Source organism: Mustela erminea, chromosome 3 (assembly GCF_009829155.1).
Source record: "Mustela erminea isolate mMusErm1 chromosome 3, mMusErm1.Pri, whole genome shotgun sequence".
Classification (NCBI taxonomy): Eukaryota; Metazoa; Chordata; class Mammalia; order Carnivora; family Mustelidae; genus Mustela; species Mustela erminea.
In genome coordinates this window covers 158669103-158686714 of record NC_045616.1, presented here as the reverse complement: position 1 = coordinate 158686714, position 17612 = coordinate 158669103, and the positions used below count along the sequence as shown (strand labels likewise).

Here is a 17612-nt window from a genome sequence, read left to right as displayed (position 1 = left end):
GCCTGGGAGCTCACGTCTCACAAAACCCTGTCTCCTCCGCAACTGTGAACGGAGTCTCTGCCCCCCTCCACCCCCCCTGCCCCGCTGCCCCTCAGGGTCTTCACAGGAAGATAAGGAAGTAGAATCTTCTTCACTTTACTGGGTTCTGTTGTCCGTTGTGGCCCTGCTTTCTACAGCTGACCTTCTGTCCCAAAGGAGAGAGGAGTGGTTGGTGGGTCCTTATCCGGGGAACACCATGGATAGTTTCATGACATCCTGGAGCCCAGGACCCGCGACTCTGTAGTAAGACTGACAGTAGTACAGTGGGCTCTTGAAGCAAGGCCTGACTCCTCCGGAGGGACTTGGGGGGCCAGGGCCTCGGTGAAGTGAGCACTCCCTGACCGTCAGGAATGATGGGTGTCCGGGGTATGGCCAACCAGTGACCAATGTCACGGGGGACTGATGTGCCCCTTGGTTAATAGTGCAAGTCCCTGCTTTCCGTCCTGCCATAGTCCCGTCTGCTTCTCAGGGAGCCCTTCTAGAATCACAGTACGTGGAAGACATGCTATCAGCCTGCGACTGAGATCCGGAAAGAGAACCCTGTGGGGCGTCCTTCTCCCCAGCACTCCTCCAGGGAGGAGCTGTGCGCGCCCTCACTTCGGCGTGGGGGGCGTTTCCTCCCCTGCTGCCCGTCTCCCGGCTGCAGAATGCAGCCCCTGCAGGCCCGGGTGCCTGGCCCCTCACTGTTCCCCAAGCCCCCCAAGCCTCCTGCCACTTCTTTGTGGGCTTCTCCTTGCATCCATGCAGCCATGGTGCAGTGGCGCTTTCTTTCTTGCCGGGTTCTCTCGGTAAGTACCTCGTGCATCTGGCCTCATGCATTCCGCCTTGTCATTACTCACCCTGTTCACTAGTTCGGGAGCCACAACCACAAACGTAACTGCAACTGGCTGAGCACTGGCTCCTTGCCCTTTTGCTCTCCAGCCTGGATCCTTTCCAGTGCACCATCCAAGCTTCCAGTCTGGTTGCTGCAAGTCAAGGGTTTTTGAAGTTTATTAATAAGAAACACATTTGACTAGGCTTTGCCACTGCAATTTAACTACATTGCTAAGACACATCTCATTTTGACCCCAGATTTTAGGAAAGGTGTGTAGAGCTGGTGATATGGCCCGGGCATGTCCAAGCATGCACAGAGCTAAATATTTGACGAGAAATGCAGATTGGGAAAGCAGTAATGAAAAAAAGCTGCTTATCACTGAGAACTAAGGAAGCAGCGGCTAAATGGAGAATCAGGGGTAAAAAAAAATAATAATAATTAAATTAAATTAAATTAAATTAAGTCCCTATCATTTTTTTTTTTTAAGTCCCTATCATTTTGAGGAATTTAAAAAAATGAGTGTATTACAAGAACAGCCACACCTGTTAAGGAGTAAAATTATTTAAAACACTGGCCTGCTTTCAGGTTTTTAAGCATTTCACTTAAAGAATTAAAGAGGAAACATTCTTACGGTATCCCACAAGGTGTATTTTACTATAAATTTCCCTTTCCAGCCTTAGCTGTCTGAAAATTCAGCAATATCCCTCCTACTTGAGGAAAGAGTTCATGTAAAGATGAACGCAGCCGTATCTAAACAGAGTCCCGGAATATCTTCCAGTCTCTGTGAAATGACCCAGGATCAAAGAGCCTGATCAAAATGAAACCACCGGCCTCAGGCAGGTGACGAAGGCTCCCCATGCTGTCTGTGTCAGCTACCTATTTGTACGGCACAAAGGACCCCAAAACCCAGTGGTTTCAGACAACAGTAAACATCATCTCGCAGTTTCTGTCTGTCACACTTTGAGAGCTGCTTCTCCTGGTGGTTCTGACTTACCGTCTTTGATACAGATTGAGGCCTGGTGTCGGGAGGGCTGCTGGGGGACCTGACTTCAAGGCCGCTCCTCACGTGGTTTGCAGGGGCCGGACTGCTGGCTGGAGGCTGCAGGCCGTCCTTGCCGAGCTACTGCTCACAGGTGGCTAGAGGGACCTCCCAGCATGGGCGCTCGCTTCCCCAGAGCAAGGATCCAGGACAGGGCCGTGGGCAACAGCAGCTCCTCTATGACCCAGGCTTGCAAAGTCATTGCTGTAATTCCTGCAGCATCCTCCTGGGGACACAGATCAGCCCCACCCCAGGGGAGGGTGGACCGTTCAAGAGTAAGTCCCGGGAGGTGAGGATCTCTCTGGGGCCATCTTGGAAGCTGACTTCCACGCTGTCAAGGCAAGGGATTGGAGAAGCGCCTTCAGAGATCATTTAGAATATGTTTGCCGCGTCAAGAACACTGAAAAGTAAAAAATCAATATAAAAAATTCGATGAAAAAAAAATTCAAAACTATAGTTGGGAACGCTAAAGTAACTTCAATACCTAAAGTTAAAAATGTAAAAGCATACATAAATCACATGATGTACCAACTGTTTTTATAAGAAATACGAAAACACGACTTTTTCATCTTGGACAGGATAAGCAGAAGCCAAGAAGCAGGCATGGTAAATGGATATTGTGGCAAGTCCAGTCAATACCTGAGCAGTTTTGAGGGGTTTTTTGGATAATAATTCTCATTAGGACTGTGGACAGTAAAGATCTGTTCATTCTTAGTTCTGCTTTGGCCATTCATTCATTCAAAAAAAAAAAAAGGTTATTCTCTGTTAATGACATATCCTAGCTCTTTACTCTTCTGAGGGTGTTAATCATGTGTATAATGATGAGGAGGAAGAGAGGAATTTCTAGAAGGGAAGTACTTCCTAAATCTTCAGCATCTTCCTCTGAATCCTGCCGAGAGTAGGGAAACATTCACAAACCCATCCCGTCTTTGAAAATAAGCACAGGTCCCGTACTCCAATGCCACCGTCCAATTCTGAGACTGGCCCTCTCTCGCTTTCAAAGCCAAGATTCTAGAAAGGTGGTTCCTCCCTCTCTGACTGGTCTTCCCGGTTCCCTCCCTCCTCAAACCCTCACCCCCTGCCGTCCATCTCCATCTACCATGGCACCGAGCTCATGCCCGCTCAGTTCACCACCAGTTGCTGTGCTCCCAGCTCTGAGTCTGACTTAGCCTCTGCATCCTTCTTTCTGATAGCTCCGTGTGGTTGGCCAGCTGACCTTGCCCTCCTGCGTAAAGAATTCTCCCTCGCTGTGGCCTCCCTGACATCTTACTCCTTCTCTCTTCTTACCATGTCCTTTGCCATTTTCTCTTCCCTAAATCTAGCCTCTCTGTAAATGAGTGTTTTCAGAGTTTTCTCCTAGCTCCGCTCTGGTCTCTCCACTTCTCATTCAGGACTTCAGTTACCATCTGTGGGATACCAAGGTGCAGAACTCAGCCAGGGCACCTGGAGGGCACAGTTGGTTGAGCGTCCGACTCTTGATTTCAGCTCACGTCATAACCTCGTGGGTCAGGTGATTGAGCCTTGCACTGGGCTCCATGCTGAGTGTGGGGTTCCCTTGAGCTTCTCTCTCTCCCGCTCCCTCTGTCCCTACATCCCCTCACACTCTGTCTCGTTCTGTCAAATAAATATTTTTTACAAGATGCAGAATTCAACCATAGCTTTCCATACTCGCTCACCTAATGTGTCTCTTCCTCTTAGACGCTCCACCAACACCACCATCAAACTCAACCCAACCAGAGTTGAACTGGTCATCTTCCCCTCCAAGCTTGCTTTGACTTGTTCAGAGCTAGGTTTGAGCCCCCTTCTCAGCCGGAAACTGGGTCTTCCTCCTTGTTGCCCCCTCCCTTAGACACACTGCCCGCCGTGTCTGATTGCGAACCACGCCTGATTCATCCTTCCTACACTTCTCCCATATCTGTCCAGTTCTCTCCATTTCGCCTGATAATACCTTCCACATGGGCCTTCTGGATGAAAGGGCTATGATTCTAACTGACCTGCCTGCCTCCAGGTTGCTGTGGCCAGAGTGATCTTTCTAAGATGGTCACATGGTCAGATCTAGGTCGGGTACGTGCGTGATCCCAGAGAGTACCCTGCTTCCTTTCCTGTAACCCTTTGCACATTGCATCACCATGACCTGTTTACGTCCTCAGTCTCCTGGCTGCCGAGTAATTTTTGGACCATCGTAGGACATTTAGCCAGCCTACCTGGGGGCGGGGGTGGCTTTACCCACTCCAGGGTTGGACCACAGGAAACACGGTGGAGGTTGTCAGCTGCCCATCTATCTGCACATTCTCCCTCCGAGTGCTGCCTCGGATCAGACACACTCTCTAAACTTTTTCCTCTTGGACCAGGCGCAGCATCTGTGATCTGTGCTGCTATAGGGTGCTGTCGGGGAGCAGAGAAGGTTTGATGGCACCGTCTGAACAGAATGGAGGGTGTGGAAGCCCCTGCAGCCCTGGTTTTCTTGGGCCAGAGGGTTCTCCCCCAGCTTTTGTCATCAACAGAGAACCAAGTCTTTCCTTCAAGATGAAGCCACCAACCGCATGCTTGGCCCAGCGAACGAGTTCGGCCAACAGCAGAGAGCCAGTTGTTTCCTGCCCAAGATCGGGCTGGCCGCTGCCACGTTCCTTTTTTTACTGTGGCAAAATATCCATAACATAACGTAGCACAGTTTTAGCCATGTTTAATTGTCTGTGCAGCGGCGTCAGCAGCTTCCCTCCCGCACCCAGCCTCCGGCACCCACCCTTCTGGTTCCTGGCCCCGCGGTCTGACGGCGCTGGGTATCCCGTGAGAGCGGACTCCCACAGCGTCTGTCCTCCTGGGCCTGGTTCACTGCACGCAGCGGCGCGGCTTGGAGCTTCATCCGCATGGCCTCATGGAAGAATGCCATCTCTCTTGAAGACTGTGTAATATTCCATTGTAGGGATTTCTCTCATCCCTATTGCTTTATCCATCCGTCCGTTAGTGAACATCTGGGCTGTTTCTACCTTCAGATGATTGTGAATAGTGCTGCTGTAAACATGGGGGTACAAATAGTGGTTTGAGCCCGTGCCTCCATTCTTTGGGTTGTTTTCCCAGCAGGGAACTCAGAGGGCCATCTGGGAATCCTGTTTCTTTTGCTGAAGAACCACCGTACTGTTTGCTAGAGTGGCCGCACCATTTTCCATTCCTACCAGCAATGCACAAGGCTCCGATTTCTCCGCACCCTTGATAACATCTGTTACTTCCCAGTTCTTTGATAAGGGCCATTTTAATGGGTATGAAGTAGCAGTCAGTTTTGTCTCAGGGTCTGTCTTAAACTATGTTATCTGAATTCCCAACTGCCAGCAGGAATTTTAGGCTTCTTTGTGAGGCCTTTATACAAATCAGAAACATGTCGTTGTATGGAAAAGTGATATCGCACATCCTGGGGCCTGTTTCCCCATCCTGACCCTTGAAGGTTAACGAAATACAGACACAACTCAGAGAAATCTGACATCTGTCCCACTAGCATGTATGTCGCATGGAGGGAAGCTTTCCCAGGCTCGTCACCAGCTAACCCCCCCAACACACACACACTTGTTAACACGGTGGTTGGACATTGCTAGAGTTCTTCCTTACTTTCTTAACTCCCCTCCACCCCCACCCCAACAACACTCTGAGTTTGAGGGAGACGTACTGTGTCTGCTTCAACCTGGCAAAGAGTAAGTCATTCAAAACCTTTTGTTAAGTACTCTTTCTTTTAAGAAGATTGTTAGTCTTTCTTCGAGTCAGTAAAAACAGAATTTGCTTTTATTATTTTGTTTCCTTTACTTTAGAAATTTCTATAAAGTCAATGCATGTAACAGTGCAAACAGAGGCATAGGCCACTGATACCTGAATTCTACCAGTGTGATGAACTTTCAGAACGAATACCGCGTAAGCCAGGGAGGGAGGCGGGACTGTCCATCAGGGAATAAAGGTCATCAGTTAGAATGGACAGAGTGCATCATGTGATTTTTTTCTTCTCCAATTTTAATTATAAAAACAGCATTAAACAAAAAAAACATTTTTAATAGGAAAGCTTGGCAAAATGTGTATTTGTTTCCTATCTGGGGAAATGACATTTTTCTTGTAAGACACAAATATAAATGTAAAAAACTATATACTCTTTTAAGGGGAAAAAAAAAGTATCATTACTTGTTAACAAACACGAGCTTGCAAACACTGTTCCCCTTTTGCCACAGCATCCTGTACGCTGACATCGTGGGCTTCACCCGGCTGGCCAGTGACTGCTCTCCGGGAGAACTCGTCCACATGCTGAACGAGCTCTTTGGAAAGTTCGACCAAATTGCAAAGGTGAGTAGTAGTGAGTCCCTTCTGCGTTGAGGCTTTCTAGACTCTTGGCTTCCTTTTTCTCTGGTCCCTTATCAATTCTTTGTTTTTCATAGAGCTCCACTTAGAACTGGTGTTTATAGATTTGAAGGGTTTATTGGCTATCGGGCTCTGATGAGTCTCACTTCTCGGGGATGAGAAATGTCAGAGCGTATAATTAGCACATGTTTGCGTCTATTTTTAAAATTTCTGCTTATAGAGAACTCAGCACACATAGAGTAAATACACTCAAGATGGTGAGTTTAAGATGAACAGCCTCTGCCCAGGGCTGTTCTAAGATCCTGTTTTTAGGCATTTCCATGTCAGCTGTTGGAAACAAGACTGCCTCTCCTCCAGCCGTAACTGTTCATGTATCAGCCCCCGGGGAGAACCCCTAAAATAGGATGCATATTTCCCGTCTCAGCCCTTTGCTTACTGCTGTCTCATTAATATCCACTGACCCTTGTGCCCCTTGAACAGAAACGTGAGTTCTGTATTTGCCGTGCATACGCGCATGGAGAGGAAATGGTGAGAGGCAATCGAAAACCCTACGAGAACTTGCATATTTACTGGAACCCTGAGGGTTACTGGTGGGAAGAGCGGTAACAGTTACTTCCTCCCTTGGCGGCCCTGTACTTCCACCGCATAGAGCATTACTGGTCAGCCTCATGCTTTCTTTGAATTATTTCCAGCAAAAAAATACTTCATTATGCTGATTAAAATGAATTATTTATATATGGAAGAGAGAGTTGGTCCCAAATTTAGTTCCCTGCAAGATTCCTCTCACTTTTAAACCATACAGAACATTTCCAAGCAAGCCTCTTAGGAATAGACGTGACTTGCTGATGTTCACAGGGTCACCCCTGCGTCAGGCTCCCCCGGAGGTGCCTTCTGCTGCCAGCCTGACCATGAGGGATCTCACTGGGGTGTTTTTTTGAAAAAAGCTGTTAGAGTATAGCACAGCTTTCTTCCCCTTACCAAATCAAAGGGAGAGGTTGAGGTTTTTTGGGTGTTCATGTTTAGAAAAATATGATTTAAAGCTTAAATAATGTCTTCAAAGTTTGAATTAATAAAGTGTCACTTTTGTCACATTAGGAAGAAACATCCCAATCTTGGCAGGTAACAGCATAGCTCTAGTATTAACATGCCATTCTCCCTCTGGGCAAGTCTCAGTGTCTGAATGTGCCCTGTTTATAAAGACACCAGTCATATTGGATTCGTGACCCACCCTAGTCCTGTATGACCTCATCTTAACTAATTATATTTGCAGAGAGGCCAAGTTTACACTCTCCAGGTGTTAGGACTTCAGCATGTGAATTTGGGGAAGACCAACTTCATTGCGCGTAACAGAAATACTTAGTGTGACCTGTTCCTCTCTGATGGTTTGAACAAAGGACTGTCCAGGCAGTATCCGATTAGAGCCTAGGATGGCGAGGTCCACCCAGTGTTACTATAGAGAGAACGTGTTTAGGAAACCAGTTCGTGCCTCATGGTTAAACGACGTGGCGGTGGACATGATCGTAAGCAAACAGCTCAGCCGATTGAGTGAATTTTGCATACAGCACATAACTAAACTAAGAATTCAACGTCATGCTTTTATTTTTTAATCTTTTAAACTGCTTTATTGAGGTATAATTGACGTGTGAAAAACTACATATTTAATCTATAAACTGTAATGACCTTGAGGATAAGCATATACCTATGAGCCATCAGTGTAATCTATGTTATAAATGTATCCACCACGTGCAAAGGTGTCCTCTCTGCCCTCATGATTTATTATTAATGATGATGTGATTAAAACACCTAACATAAGCTCTACCTTCTTAGCACATTCTGGAGTGTATGGTACAGCATTATTAACCGGCGCTGTGCTATCTATACCATAGGTCCGCACTTACTCATCTTACATAAAACTGTTTGCCCTTTTACCCATACCCCCCATTTCCCCCTTCCCCCGGGCCTGGCATCCACCAGTCTACTCTCTGGTTCTGTGGATTTGGCTATTCTAGATTCCTCATCGAAGTGAGATCATGCAGTGTCTATCTTCTGGATGTCCTGAATAAAGTCAGGCTTATTTCACTTAGCAAACTGAGTTCAAAAGCACATTTAAAGGACTGTACCCAATGACCAACTGGGATTTATTTCTGGGATACAAGGTTGGTTCAACACACGACTCAATCGACATGACAGACCACAGTAACGGAATGAAGGCTAGAAATTACATGATCAGTAGATACAGAGATAGCATTTGATAAAATTAAACACCCTGTCATGATAAAAACTCTTAACTGATAACATATAGAAGAAACTTACCTCAACAAAATAAAGGCATATATAAAAAGCCCATAGCTAACATTATAGTTGATGGAGGAAAACTGAGCTTCTCCTTCGAGACTGGGAACACAGTGAGGATGGCTGCACCCACGACATCTGCTCAGCACAACCTAGAAGTGCTCGCCAGAGCGGCCAGGCAAGAAAAAGAAATAAAAGGCATCTAAATCAAAAAAGAAAAAGTGGGGCACCTGGGTGGCTCAGTGGGTTAAAGCCTCTGCCTTCAGCTCAGACCATGGTCTCAGGGTCCTGGGATCGAGTCCCGCATCGGGCTCTCTGCTCAGCAGGGAGCCTGCTTCCTCCTCTCTCTCTGCTTGCTTGTGATCTCTGTTTGTCAAATAAATGAATAAAATCTTAAAAAAAAAAAAGAAAGAAAAATTAAAATTGTCTCTGTTTGCAGATTACATGATCTTGTGTGTAGAAAACCATAAAATATATGCAAAATCTGTTAGAACTAATAAATAGGGGGGTGTCTGGGTGGCTCAGTTAGTTGGGTGTCAATTCTTGATTTTGGCTCAGGTCATGATGTCAGGGTCATGAGATCAAGCCCTGTGTCAGGCTACAAGCTCAGCTAGGAGTCTGCTTCTCTTCTTCTCCCTCTACCCCGGCTCCTCCCTCCACTCGTGCTCTCTCTTTTTATCAAATAAACAAATATTTTTTAAAAAAGAAATAATCAACAAATTCAGTAGAGTTGCAGAATACAAAATCAATGTGCAAAAACCAGCTGCATTTCTTTATACTGATAATAAAATATCTGAGAAGGAAGTCAAGAAAACAATCTCATTTACATTAGCATCAAAAAGAATAAAATATTAAAATATTATTAATATTATTATTAATAATTATTAATATTATCTTAGGAATAAACTTAACCAAGTAGGTGAATGACTCATTCATGGGAAACTATAAAACATGGGCGCCTGGGTGGCTCAGTGGGTTAAGCCTCTGCCTTCGGCTCAGGTCATGATCTCGGGGTCCTGTGATTGAGCCCCGCATCGGGCTCTGTGCTTGGTGGGGAGCCTGCTTCCACCTCTCTCTCTGCCTCTCTGCCTACTTGTGGTCTCTGTCTGTCAAATAAATGAATAAAATCTTTTAAAAAAAAGAGAAACTATAAAACATGGATAAAAGAAATCTAAAAAGACACAAATAAATAGAAAGACATCCCATGTTCATGGGTTGGAAGAACTAATATTGTTAAAATGTCCATAATACCTGAAGCATGGACAGAGTCAGTGCCATTCCTATCAAAATCCCAGTGGCATCTTCTACAGAAACAAACAAACAAACAAAAAATCTAGAATTCATACAGAATCACAGGAGACCCCAAACAGCCAAAGAAATTTTAAGCAAGAAGAAGAAAGCTGGAGGCATCACACTTCCTTTTTTCAAAATGAATTACGATGCTCCATAATTAAAACAGTATGATACTGGCATTAAAAACAGACACACAGACCAGTAGAACAGAACTGAGCCCCAGAAATAAACACATGCCTATACGTACACGGTCAGCTGGTCTTTGATGAGTTTTCCGAGAATTCACTTTTGTTAATTTCATTGTGTTCTAGATTCAGAATAGCTATTTGGGAAGTATGGGATGGAAGCCCTATTAGTATATAATTTTTTGCCTTTTTAGTACTTCTGAGATTTTTAATCAGGAGTTAGTAAACACATCAACTACAGCACCGTAGATGAGTATGAAAATATGCCCTAGCCTGTGGGTTCTCTATCGCACGGGGAAGAAGTGTGCGAAATCTTCAACAAACCTAACATGTATTTTAGAACAAGAAAATCTTATATTCATTTTATTATTTCAGATTTGTACAGTTCGGTTTATACATAAGCCTATGTTTGGTGTTAAGAAGGAGGAGATCTGTGTTTGGCACATCTTTGGGTTTTTGTTTTGTTTTGTTTTGTTTTGTTGCTTCTTTTTCTTTTGCTTTTCTTCTTTTTCTTCCTTTTCCTTAGTGACTAATCTATGACATAACTAGAAAAGTTAGAAATGTATGTAGGATTTAGACATATGACTGAAGCTAATCTCAATATCCTAATATAAAAACCACCCAACCAAGAAAAATGGTGAATACTACTTTATATTAAAACAGTTTAACCTAAGGTCAGAATTAAATTTTAAATTACTTGGCAATGTCGAATGGCGGCTTTTTGCATTATGGAGATGTTTATCAGAAGCTACGTTCTCAGGTAAGAATCTGCTTTGGCTTAAAGTAAATGAGGAGAACCTTGAGCATAGTAGGGAATGACAGACAATTCTAATTCCAGTCGAGTTCTGTCACCGTTCACTGTCCTGAGACTCCGCTCTGCATGGAAGATCTCATTTCGCTGTCAGTGCTTGGGATGTTTGGGCTGGAGAGAATGATCCTGTCATTATGCTCCTCTGCTACAGTTCAGAATAAATCATTCCAGCACATTCTCTCTGCTTCCTTTCCTTCCCCTTCTCCTGATTCTCCCTGCTTTGGCAAATGGGTATGCAGGTGAGGGAGGTTCATTCTCCTTGGGTCATGAAGGGAAACCCAACCAGGGCTCATTTCCGTGCCCACAAATCCTAGGTCACTGTGATGGTATCAGTAGAACTAGCATTGGATGACATTCGGAAAATCTGAGTGCAGCTGAATGCTGTGATTTCTTCTTCTAGGAAAATGAATGCATGAGAATAAAGATTTTGGGAGACTGCTACTACTGTGTGTCCGGACTCCCCATATCTCTCCCGAACCACGCCAAGAACTGTGTGAAAATGGGGCTGGACATGTGTGAAGCTATAAAGTAAGTGAAGGCACCATAGGGTCCTTTTTAACTGTTTGAGAATCTCTAGGTATGATTCTCACTCCTGACTGTTTCTGTTTTTCTGATACTGGGATTAACAACATTATTGAACCTTTAAATATAAGTGTGCAGAGACCCAAATACTGGTGTGTGAGTAACTCAGTCCAAAGTAAGACTTCTGTAAATGTTTATTGTTATGGTTAACCTTGAAGTACAATGAGACCGAGGGAGAAATCTGCGGGCACGGAGAGTTTGGGTTGTTTCCAAAGTGATTTTTTTTTTTGCATTGAAATATCTTCTTTAATCTTAAGGAAAATCTCTGTGCTCTTACCATCTGACAAACAGTTTCTTTTTTTTCAAGTTTTTACTTAAATCCCAATTAGTTAACATATAGTATATTAGTTTCGGATGTGCAATTTAGCGGTTCAACACTTCCGTACAAACAATTTCTGACAAACAATATGGCTACACTCAAGTTGTTGGGGAGAAGGTAGTTTTCATGACCAGATTGCAATTCAGTAAAATTCCAAAATTACTGCATCAAGTCAAAAATGCTCAGCTCTATAAATTTAGTTTCAGTTAATATACACAGAATATGTTTTCTGTATCATATTTATAGTTTCTTTCATCATAATTCTGGAGAGGCTATCCTTATGTCAAACAATGTTACCATTGACAAGAACCAGATAAAAGTGTAAGATAAAAATTAATTTCTGTTACCAAGGCCATAATACACTTTTTTAATAATGCCTGTGGTAGATTCCAGAATATTCTTAGTAATGGTAAAAGCTCTTATTTGATTATATGATTGAAAGGTTTTAGTGTATTGGGTTTTTTGATTGCCTATTTTAGTCAATTGATTTTCCCATCTCCTGCGCACATTTTCAGTCTCAACAGGACAGGAATTATGTGGCTGATGCTCTGTTTCCTTGTCTCTGGTGTAGAGTCAATGGGGCTCCCAGTGGGAGAGCAGCAGTCAGGTTGTCACATGTTTAGCCACTGTGGATGTGGGTCACGTGTGAAGTGAACTGAACAAGTTAGCAGGTGGCTTCCCCAGGCCCGTCCAGAGAGAAGCAGTGAAGCCCACACTGCCTGCTGTGGGTACTGGCGGTCCCAGTGCTACCCATCCTCTGGGTCGGCAGCAGTGATGACAGACCACTGTGGACAGATCAGTCTCAGGAGGCAAGGGAATTCAGTGGAATTGAGTTAAAACCAGAGATGGATGGATTAGTCAGTGTGGGAATCACCTTGTCCCTCCTGCTTCTTCCCCAAAGTAACTCATTAGTCTTCTCTGACATGAAAAACATTTTTACTTTGTTTCAGATGTAATTAACTATTTCTAACACTCTGGGTCTAGACAGTGTAAGTGAATCTAAATAGTGAAACTAAAGGTTTTCTCCAATTTATAACCTGCCCTTGGAGGCGATCTCCGTGTAGGTTTCCAACACCGGATGAAATGGGTTCTAGTGGGAGAAAGGGTTTTTCTAATGTACTTATTATGCGCATCAATAATATATCAGATTACTGAAGCCTGATTCCTGCTTTCGGGCCAACTCTTTCCCAGTTCTGTTACATTTCCATTATTCCAGCATGTTGAAGAGCTTTTAGGAGGAAGGATACTTACCTTCTGCCCACTGGCATGTCAGCAGCTCATCAGTAATATATTTTCTGTTACATTTTTTTATCATGGTAACATAATACCTAACATAATTACTGCACCATAGCATTTTTACATGTACAATTCAGTGGCATTAAGTACATTTAAAATACGTGCAACCTGCATCATGGTCCACTTCCAGGACCTTGTCATCAACTCAGACAGAAACTTCATCCCACTGAGCAGGAACTCCTCATTCCTCTCTCTCCCGAGCCCCTGGCAACCCCTTTTCTACCTTCTGCCTCTGCCAAGTTGACTTTTCTAGATGACTCGGCATGCGTGGAATCACACAGTATCTGTGGACTAGCGTTTGCCTGGTTTCACATAGCGGAATGTTTCCAAGATCCATCCACATTGTGGAATGTGTCAGGCCTTCATTCCTTTTAACGATGGAGTAATTAAGTCCATTATATGTGGATATACCACATTTTATTTATCCCTCTGTGATGGATACTAATAGCTCATGTCCAGAATCTCAGCAGTGTTATCAGATTTGAGGAACTTTCCAGAACTCTTGCTTCTAACTAAACTTGAGCTTCAACTCAGGCAACAAACGTTTGGTGTGTCTCTCTGCTCTGCACTCACTGACCAAGGGCATCCATGTTCTCTCTCCGTTAAATTCACCTGCTCGGCTTCTGTGCATTTGACAAAGTGATCAGTATTAGGTTGTTTTCTGGCACCTTCCATAAAGGGCAGGGACATAGAGGGCATCTCAGCAAATGTTAGGAATTCTTTGTTTTTCTAACATACAAGGGCAAGTATTTCCATTCCCATGCATGAACCATAGGATGAGGATGAATATGAAAATTCTAATTTTTTAAGAGAGAAAGAGTACACTCAGACTTGGAATTTCGCTGGGTGATCTCAGTGTTTTCCTGGGAGCTGGGAACATGGATCCAGGAATGCTTGCTTATACTTTTCCTCCATGTCAGGACCTCCCCACGCGTTCAGTACCTCATTCTGTCAGCTGAAGAACCACCACAGAGCACGTCAGCTGCGGTTTGGAACATTCCCAATGCTTAGAGAGGTTTCTTTTTTCCAGTCATGAAAATGTAAACTTCTCAACCGAGGAGGTAATAGGCAGAGTCCTGACTTTGTTAGTGATTAGGGTTCCTCCTCTTGAACTGGAATGATTGTCTTCTATGGTCACAAGCTTTGGCAACTATTGCGGTATTTTTGTAGAGCTCACACAGGTTGCATCCACATGCATTACAAGATGTGGTTAGTCAACTCATCTGAACCCTTGACCAACCCATTTTCCATAAAAAAAAAAAAAAAAAGACACAAAGGACATAGAGATGGTTTTAAAGAGGGTATTATGTGAAGCAAAATAAGACAGAGAAAGACAAATATCATATGATTTCACTCGTATATGGAATTTAAGAAATAAAACATGAACATAGGAGAAAGGAAAGAAAAATAAGATAAAAACAGACAGGGAGGCAGACCATAAGAGAATCTTAATTCTAGGAAACACACTGAGGCTGCTGGAGGGGAGGCAGGTGGGGGATGGGCTCACTGGGGGACGGGCGTTACGGAGGGGACGTGCCGTGATGGGCCCTGGGTGTTGGATGCCGCTGATGAGTCACTGAATTCTGCCTCTGAAACTAATAATACAGTATATAGGTTAGTTACATTGAATTTAAATAAAAGAAAATTTTAAGTCAAATCATTCACCATTTTGTTAAAATGGTCAAACGTAAGGTGTGTCATCCATCCTTCTTTCCCTCTTGACTTTCTACTGACCGTATTTGATCAACAGAAATGTCATGTGGTTGGAACCCTTCTCTCAGTAACAGAGGATCTTAAGAACAATTATGAGTTCAGTGTCAGATTTTTCAGGATCATTATCTCCCAAAGACAGAAGCACAGTAAAATCCTTCAGAAATGACCTGTGTCGATTAGTAAACTTATATCCAGTGTCCACCTTGCACCTGAAGCCCCTGATGGGTATCCAGGTGTGTGTCTTCATGGGCTGCCTCTCGGAGAGCACATGTGGACACAAGCAGGGACAGCTGACTGGACTCAGCGGGGCCGGAGCACCAAGGAGGGGTGGGTGGCCTCATCAACCTGGGAGGAGGGGTCAGAAAGCCTTCCCAGAGGAGGTCATGCCTCCAACCACTGATGGAAAACCAGTACCAGCTGGCCACGGGATGCCTGTGCCCTGGCAGGAGAGGGAGGCTCAGACAGCGGCGCCATCTTGAACAAAGGCCGAGAGTTGAGGACCATATGGTGCCCAGCCAGCCATAACCTGATAGAGGACAGAGCGACAGGGGCGGCCCTCCAGTGTCATGTTGAGGCCCATCGTGAGGGCGGGAGGGAAGCGTTGGATGAGTCGCATGGGACCAAATAAGTTGTGATTTTTTGTGTGAGAAAAACAGAGCAGGATGACAGGGAAGGAGGAAGTGATGGGAGGAGAGAGAATGGGAAGGACGTGACAGCGCTGCAAGGGACGGGACAGCGCTACAGGGGACGGGACAGCGCTGCAGGGGACGGGACAGCGCTGCAGGGGACGGGACGGCGCTGCAGGGGACGGGACGGCGCTGCAAGGGGACGGGACGGCGCTGCAGGGGACGGGACGGCGCTGCAAGGGACGGGACGGCGCTGCAAGGGGACGGGACGGCGCTGCAGGGGACGGGACGGCGCTGCAAGGGGACGGGACGGCGCTGCAGGGGACGGGACGGCGCTGCAAGGGACGGGACAGCTCTGCAAGGGACGGGACGGTGCTGCAGACGTCCTTTCTTTTACCGTGTAGATCCATTTCTTCTTGTCACTTCTTACCACTTTCAGCATGCTCAAGTGATGCCACTGTGTCACTGAAGCATGAACTCCATGCCCCTGGCATTCTGCGACGCTGGTGTCCTGCAGCCACACCTGGTAGCCTGCGCCCTGCTGGGTGGCCGTCAGTACCCAGTGCGATCGCTTCCCTCCGCACGCGCCCTGGGGTAATTCTCTCCACGGACCTCGGGACGCGTCTCTGTGTCCTTCTCCTGCAGTCAGAGTTCACTGATAAATACGTTCAGCTGCCGGAAATAAATAAGCTTTCCGTAGTTCTTCATTTGTCTTTGTAAATGACTTACTGATCGGGCCCCAGAGTATTTTTTAAAATGATTGTTTTCAATTAGTTTCTTCTTAATGATACCTTCCTTACACATGATTAAAAGTTTTTAAAGAGTTCTGTTGTTGTTTCTGTGGATGACTGTGCACAATGAAATGCTTTAAACTCATGGTTACTTTTTTTGAGAAATTCCTACTCAGGCTGATGTCATTAGGCTCAGAAACACGGCGCCTGTCTCTTCTCAGCAGAAAGTATTCACGGGGGACATGCATCGTGCTAAGTGCCAGAATCGTAGACGGCGTCTCAGTCTGTTTCTGTCAATGTCACGTGACTCTAGTGTGACAATTTGCAGCAGGTGTCAGCAACTGATAGTTTTCTGATAATACACATTTGCTGAAAAAGTCAAAGCTACAGCTGAAGTGTTGCATCAGCACCAACGGTCCGGCCTGACCTGGCTGTCATAGCCAGGGCCGCTGAGCTCTTGGTCTGGTCTGGAAGCAACCAGAAAGAAACGACCTTTCTCTTGGCCTAGAGCAGCAATCTTCTGCCACAGGAGGGAGTCCTGACTCTGTTTCCAGCAGTCTGAAAAATTCTGAGTAACACAGTGCACTGAAACCTGGCCAGGAGTCAGAGGAAGAAGAGGGGTTTCCAGATGGTGATGCTTTCTTCCTTCTCCTCAGGAAAGTGAGGGACGCCACCGGAGTGGACATCAACATGCGCGTGGGGGTGCACTCTGGCAATGTCCTCTGCGGGGTGATCGGTCTGCAGAAGTGGCAGTATGACGTGTGGTCGCATGATGTTACCTTGGCCAATCACATGGAAGCCGGAGGGGTCCCCGGGTAAGGCCAGTCTGGGTTTCCCTCTTCAAGCTGTGAGGTGAGACAGGCCGGGCGAGCGGATTGACAGCTGTCTGCCGGGTGTCTGATGGTTTCTGATGCCTCCGTCAGCATCCCGTGATCCCTGTCCAGCGGCCCCTTACATGAATTAGATTAACACGAACCCTCAAATCCAAATCCACCACCCCATGATCCATGGTCAAAGACTCTGGCTATCAGATCATGAATTACTTATATTTATTTGCAAGTGAGTGAATCGTGACTAGGGGAAAGGTGTTTTTTAATGCAGTGAGATGTGGCATTTCTCTATTATTGGTGACCTCTGAAGCCAATACTAGTGAAATGAGTGAATGGTACCGTCTCCCTCCTGTTAGAAGAGCATGGTTCAGACAAGAGAATTTTGATGGATGTGCTATAATTCGAAGAAACGTGGAAGCAAGCACTGAGAAAGAAAATCCATACTTTAATACACATCAGCACACTCCCTAAAATGCCTTTGGCCCGTGTTTCAAAAAAAATAGGGTCTCACGTGAAACTTCCATATAATTTTTATTTCCCATAATTTCTTTTTTAATTTGCCATACGCACCACACCCACTGTGCAGGTTTCTGTGAGTGCAGAGAAGCTGGAAATGTTACTATCCTGTGACCTCTGCCAGCATCTTTCCAAAGCCCTGTTTAATAAAATATAAACCTGTATTACAGTCCGTTTTACCAAGAACATAGAGC

General features: G+C 45.2%; 1 protein-coding gene across 3 annotated transcripts in view; it reads left to right on the top strand.

Moving 5' to 3' along the window:
* ADCY2 (adenylate cyclase 2) overlaps positions 1–17612 on the top strand; it is a 409046-nt gene that overhangs the window by 279923 nt on the left and 111511 nt on the right. For all 3 annotated transcript variants that reach the window (XM_032337793.1, XM_032337794.1, XM_032337795.1), the window contains exons 6-8: positions 6098–6209; positions 11206–11333; positions 16729–16887. In XM_032337793.1, coding sequence (XP_032193684.1) covers positions 6098–6209; positions 11206–11333; positions 16729–16887 — 399 coding nt within the window. The remainder of the gene's footprint in view (positions 1–6097; positions 6210–11205; positions 11334–16728; positions 16888–17612) is intronic.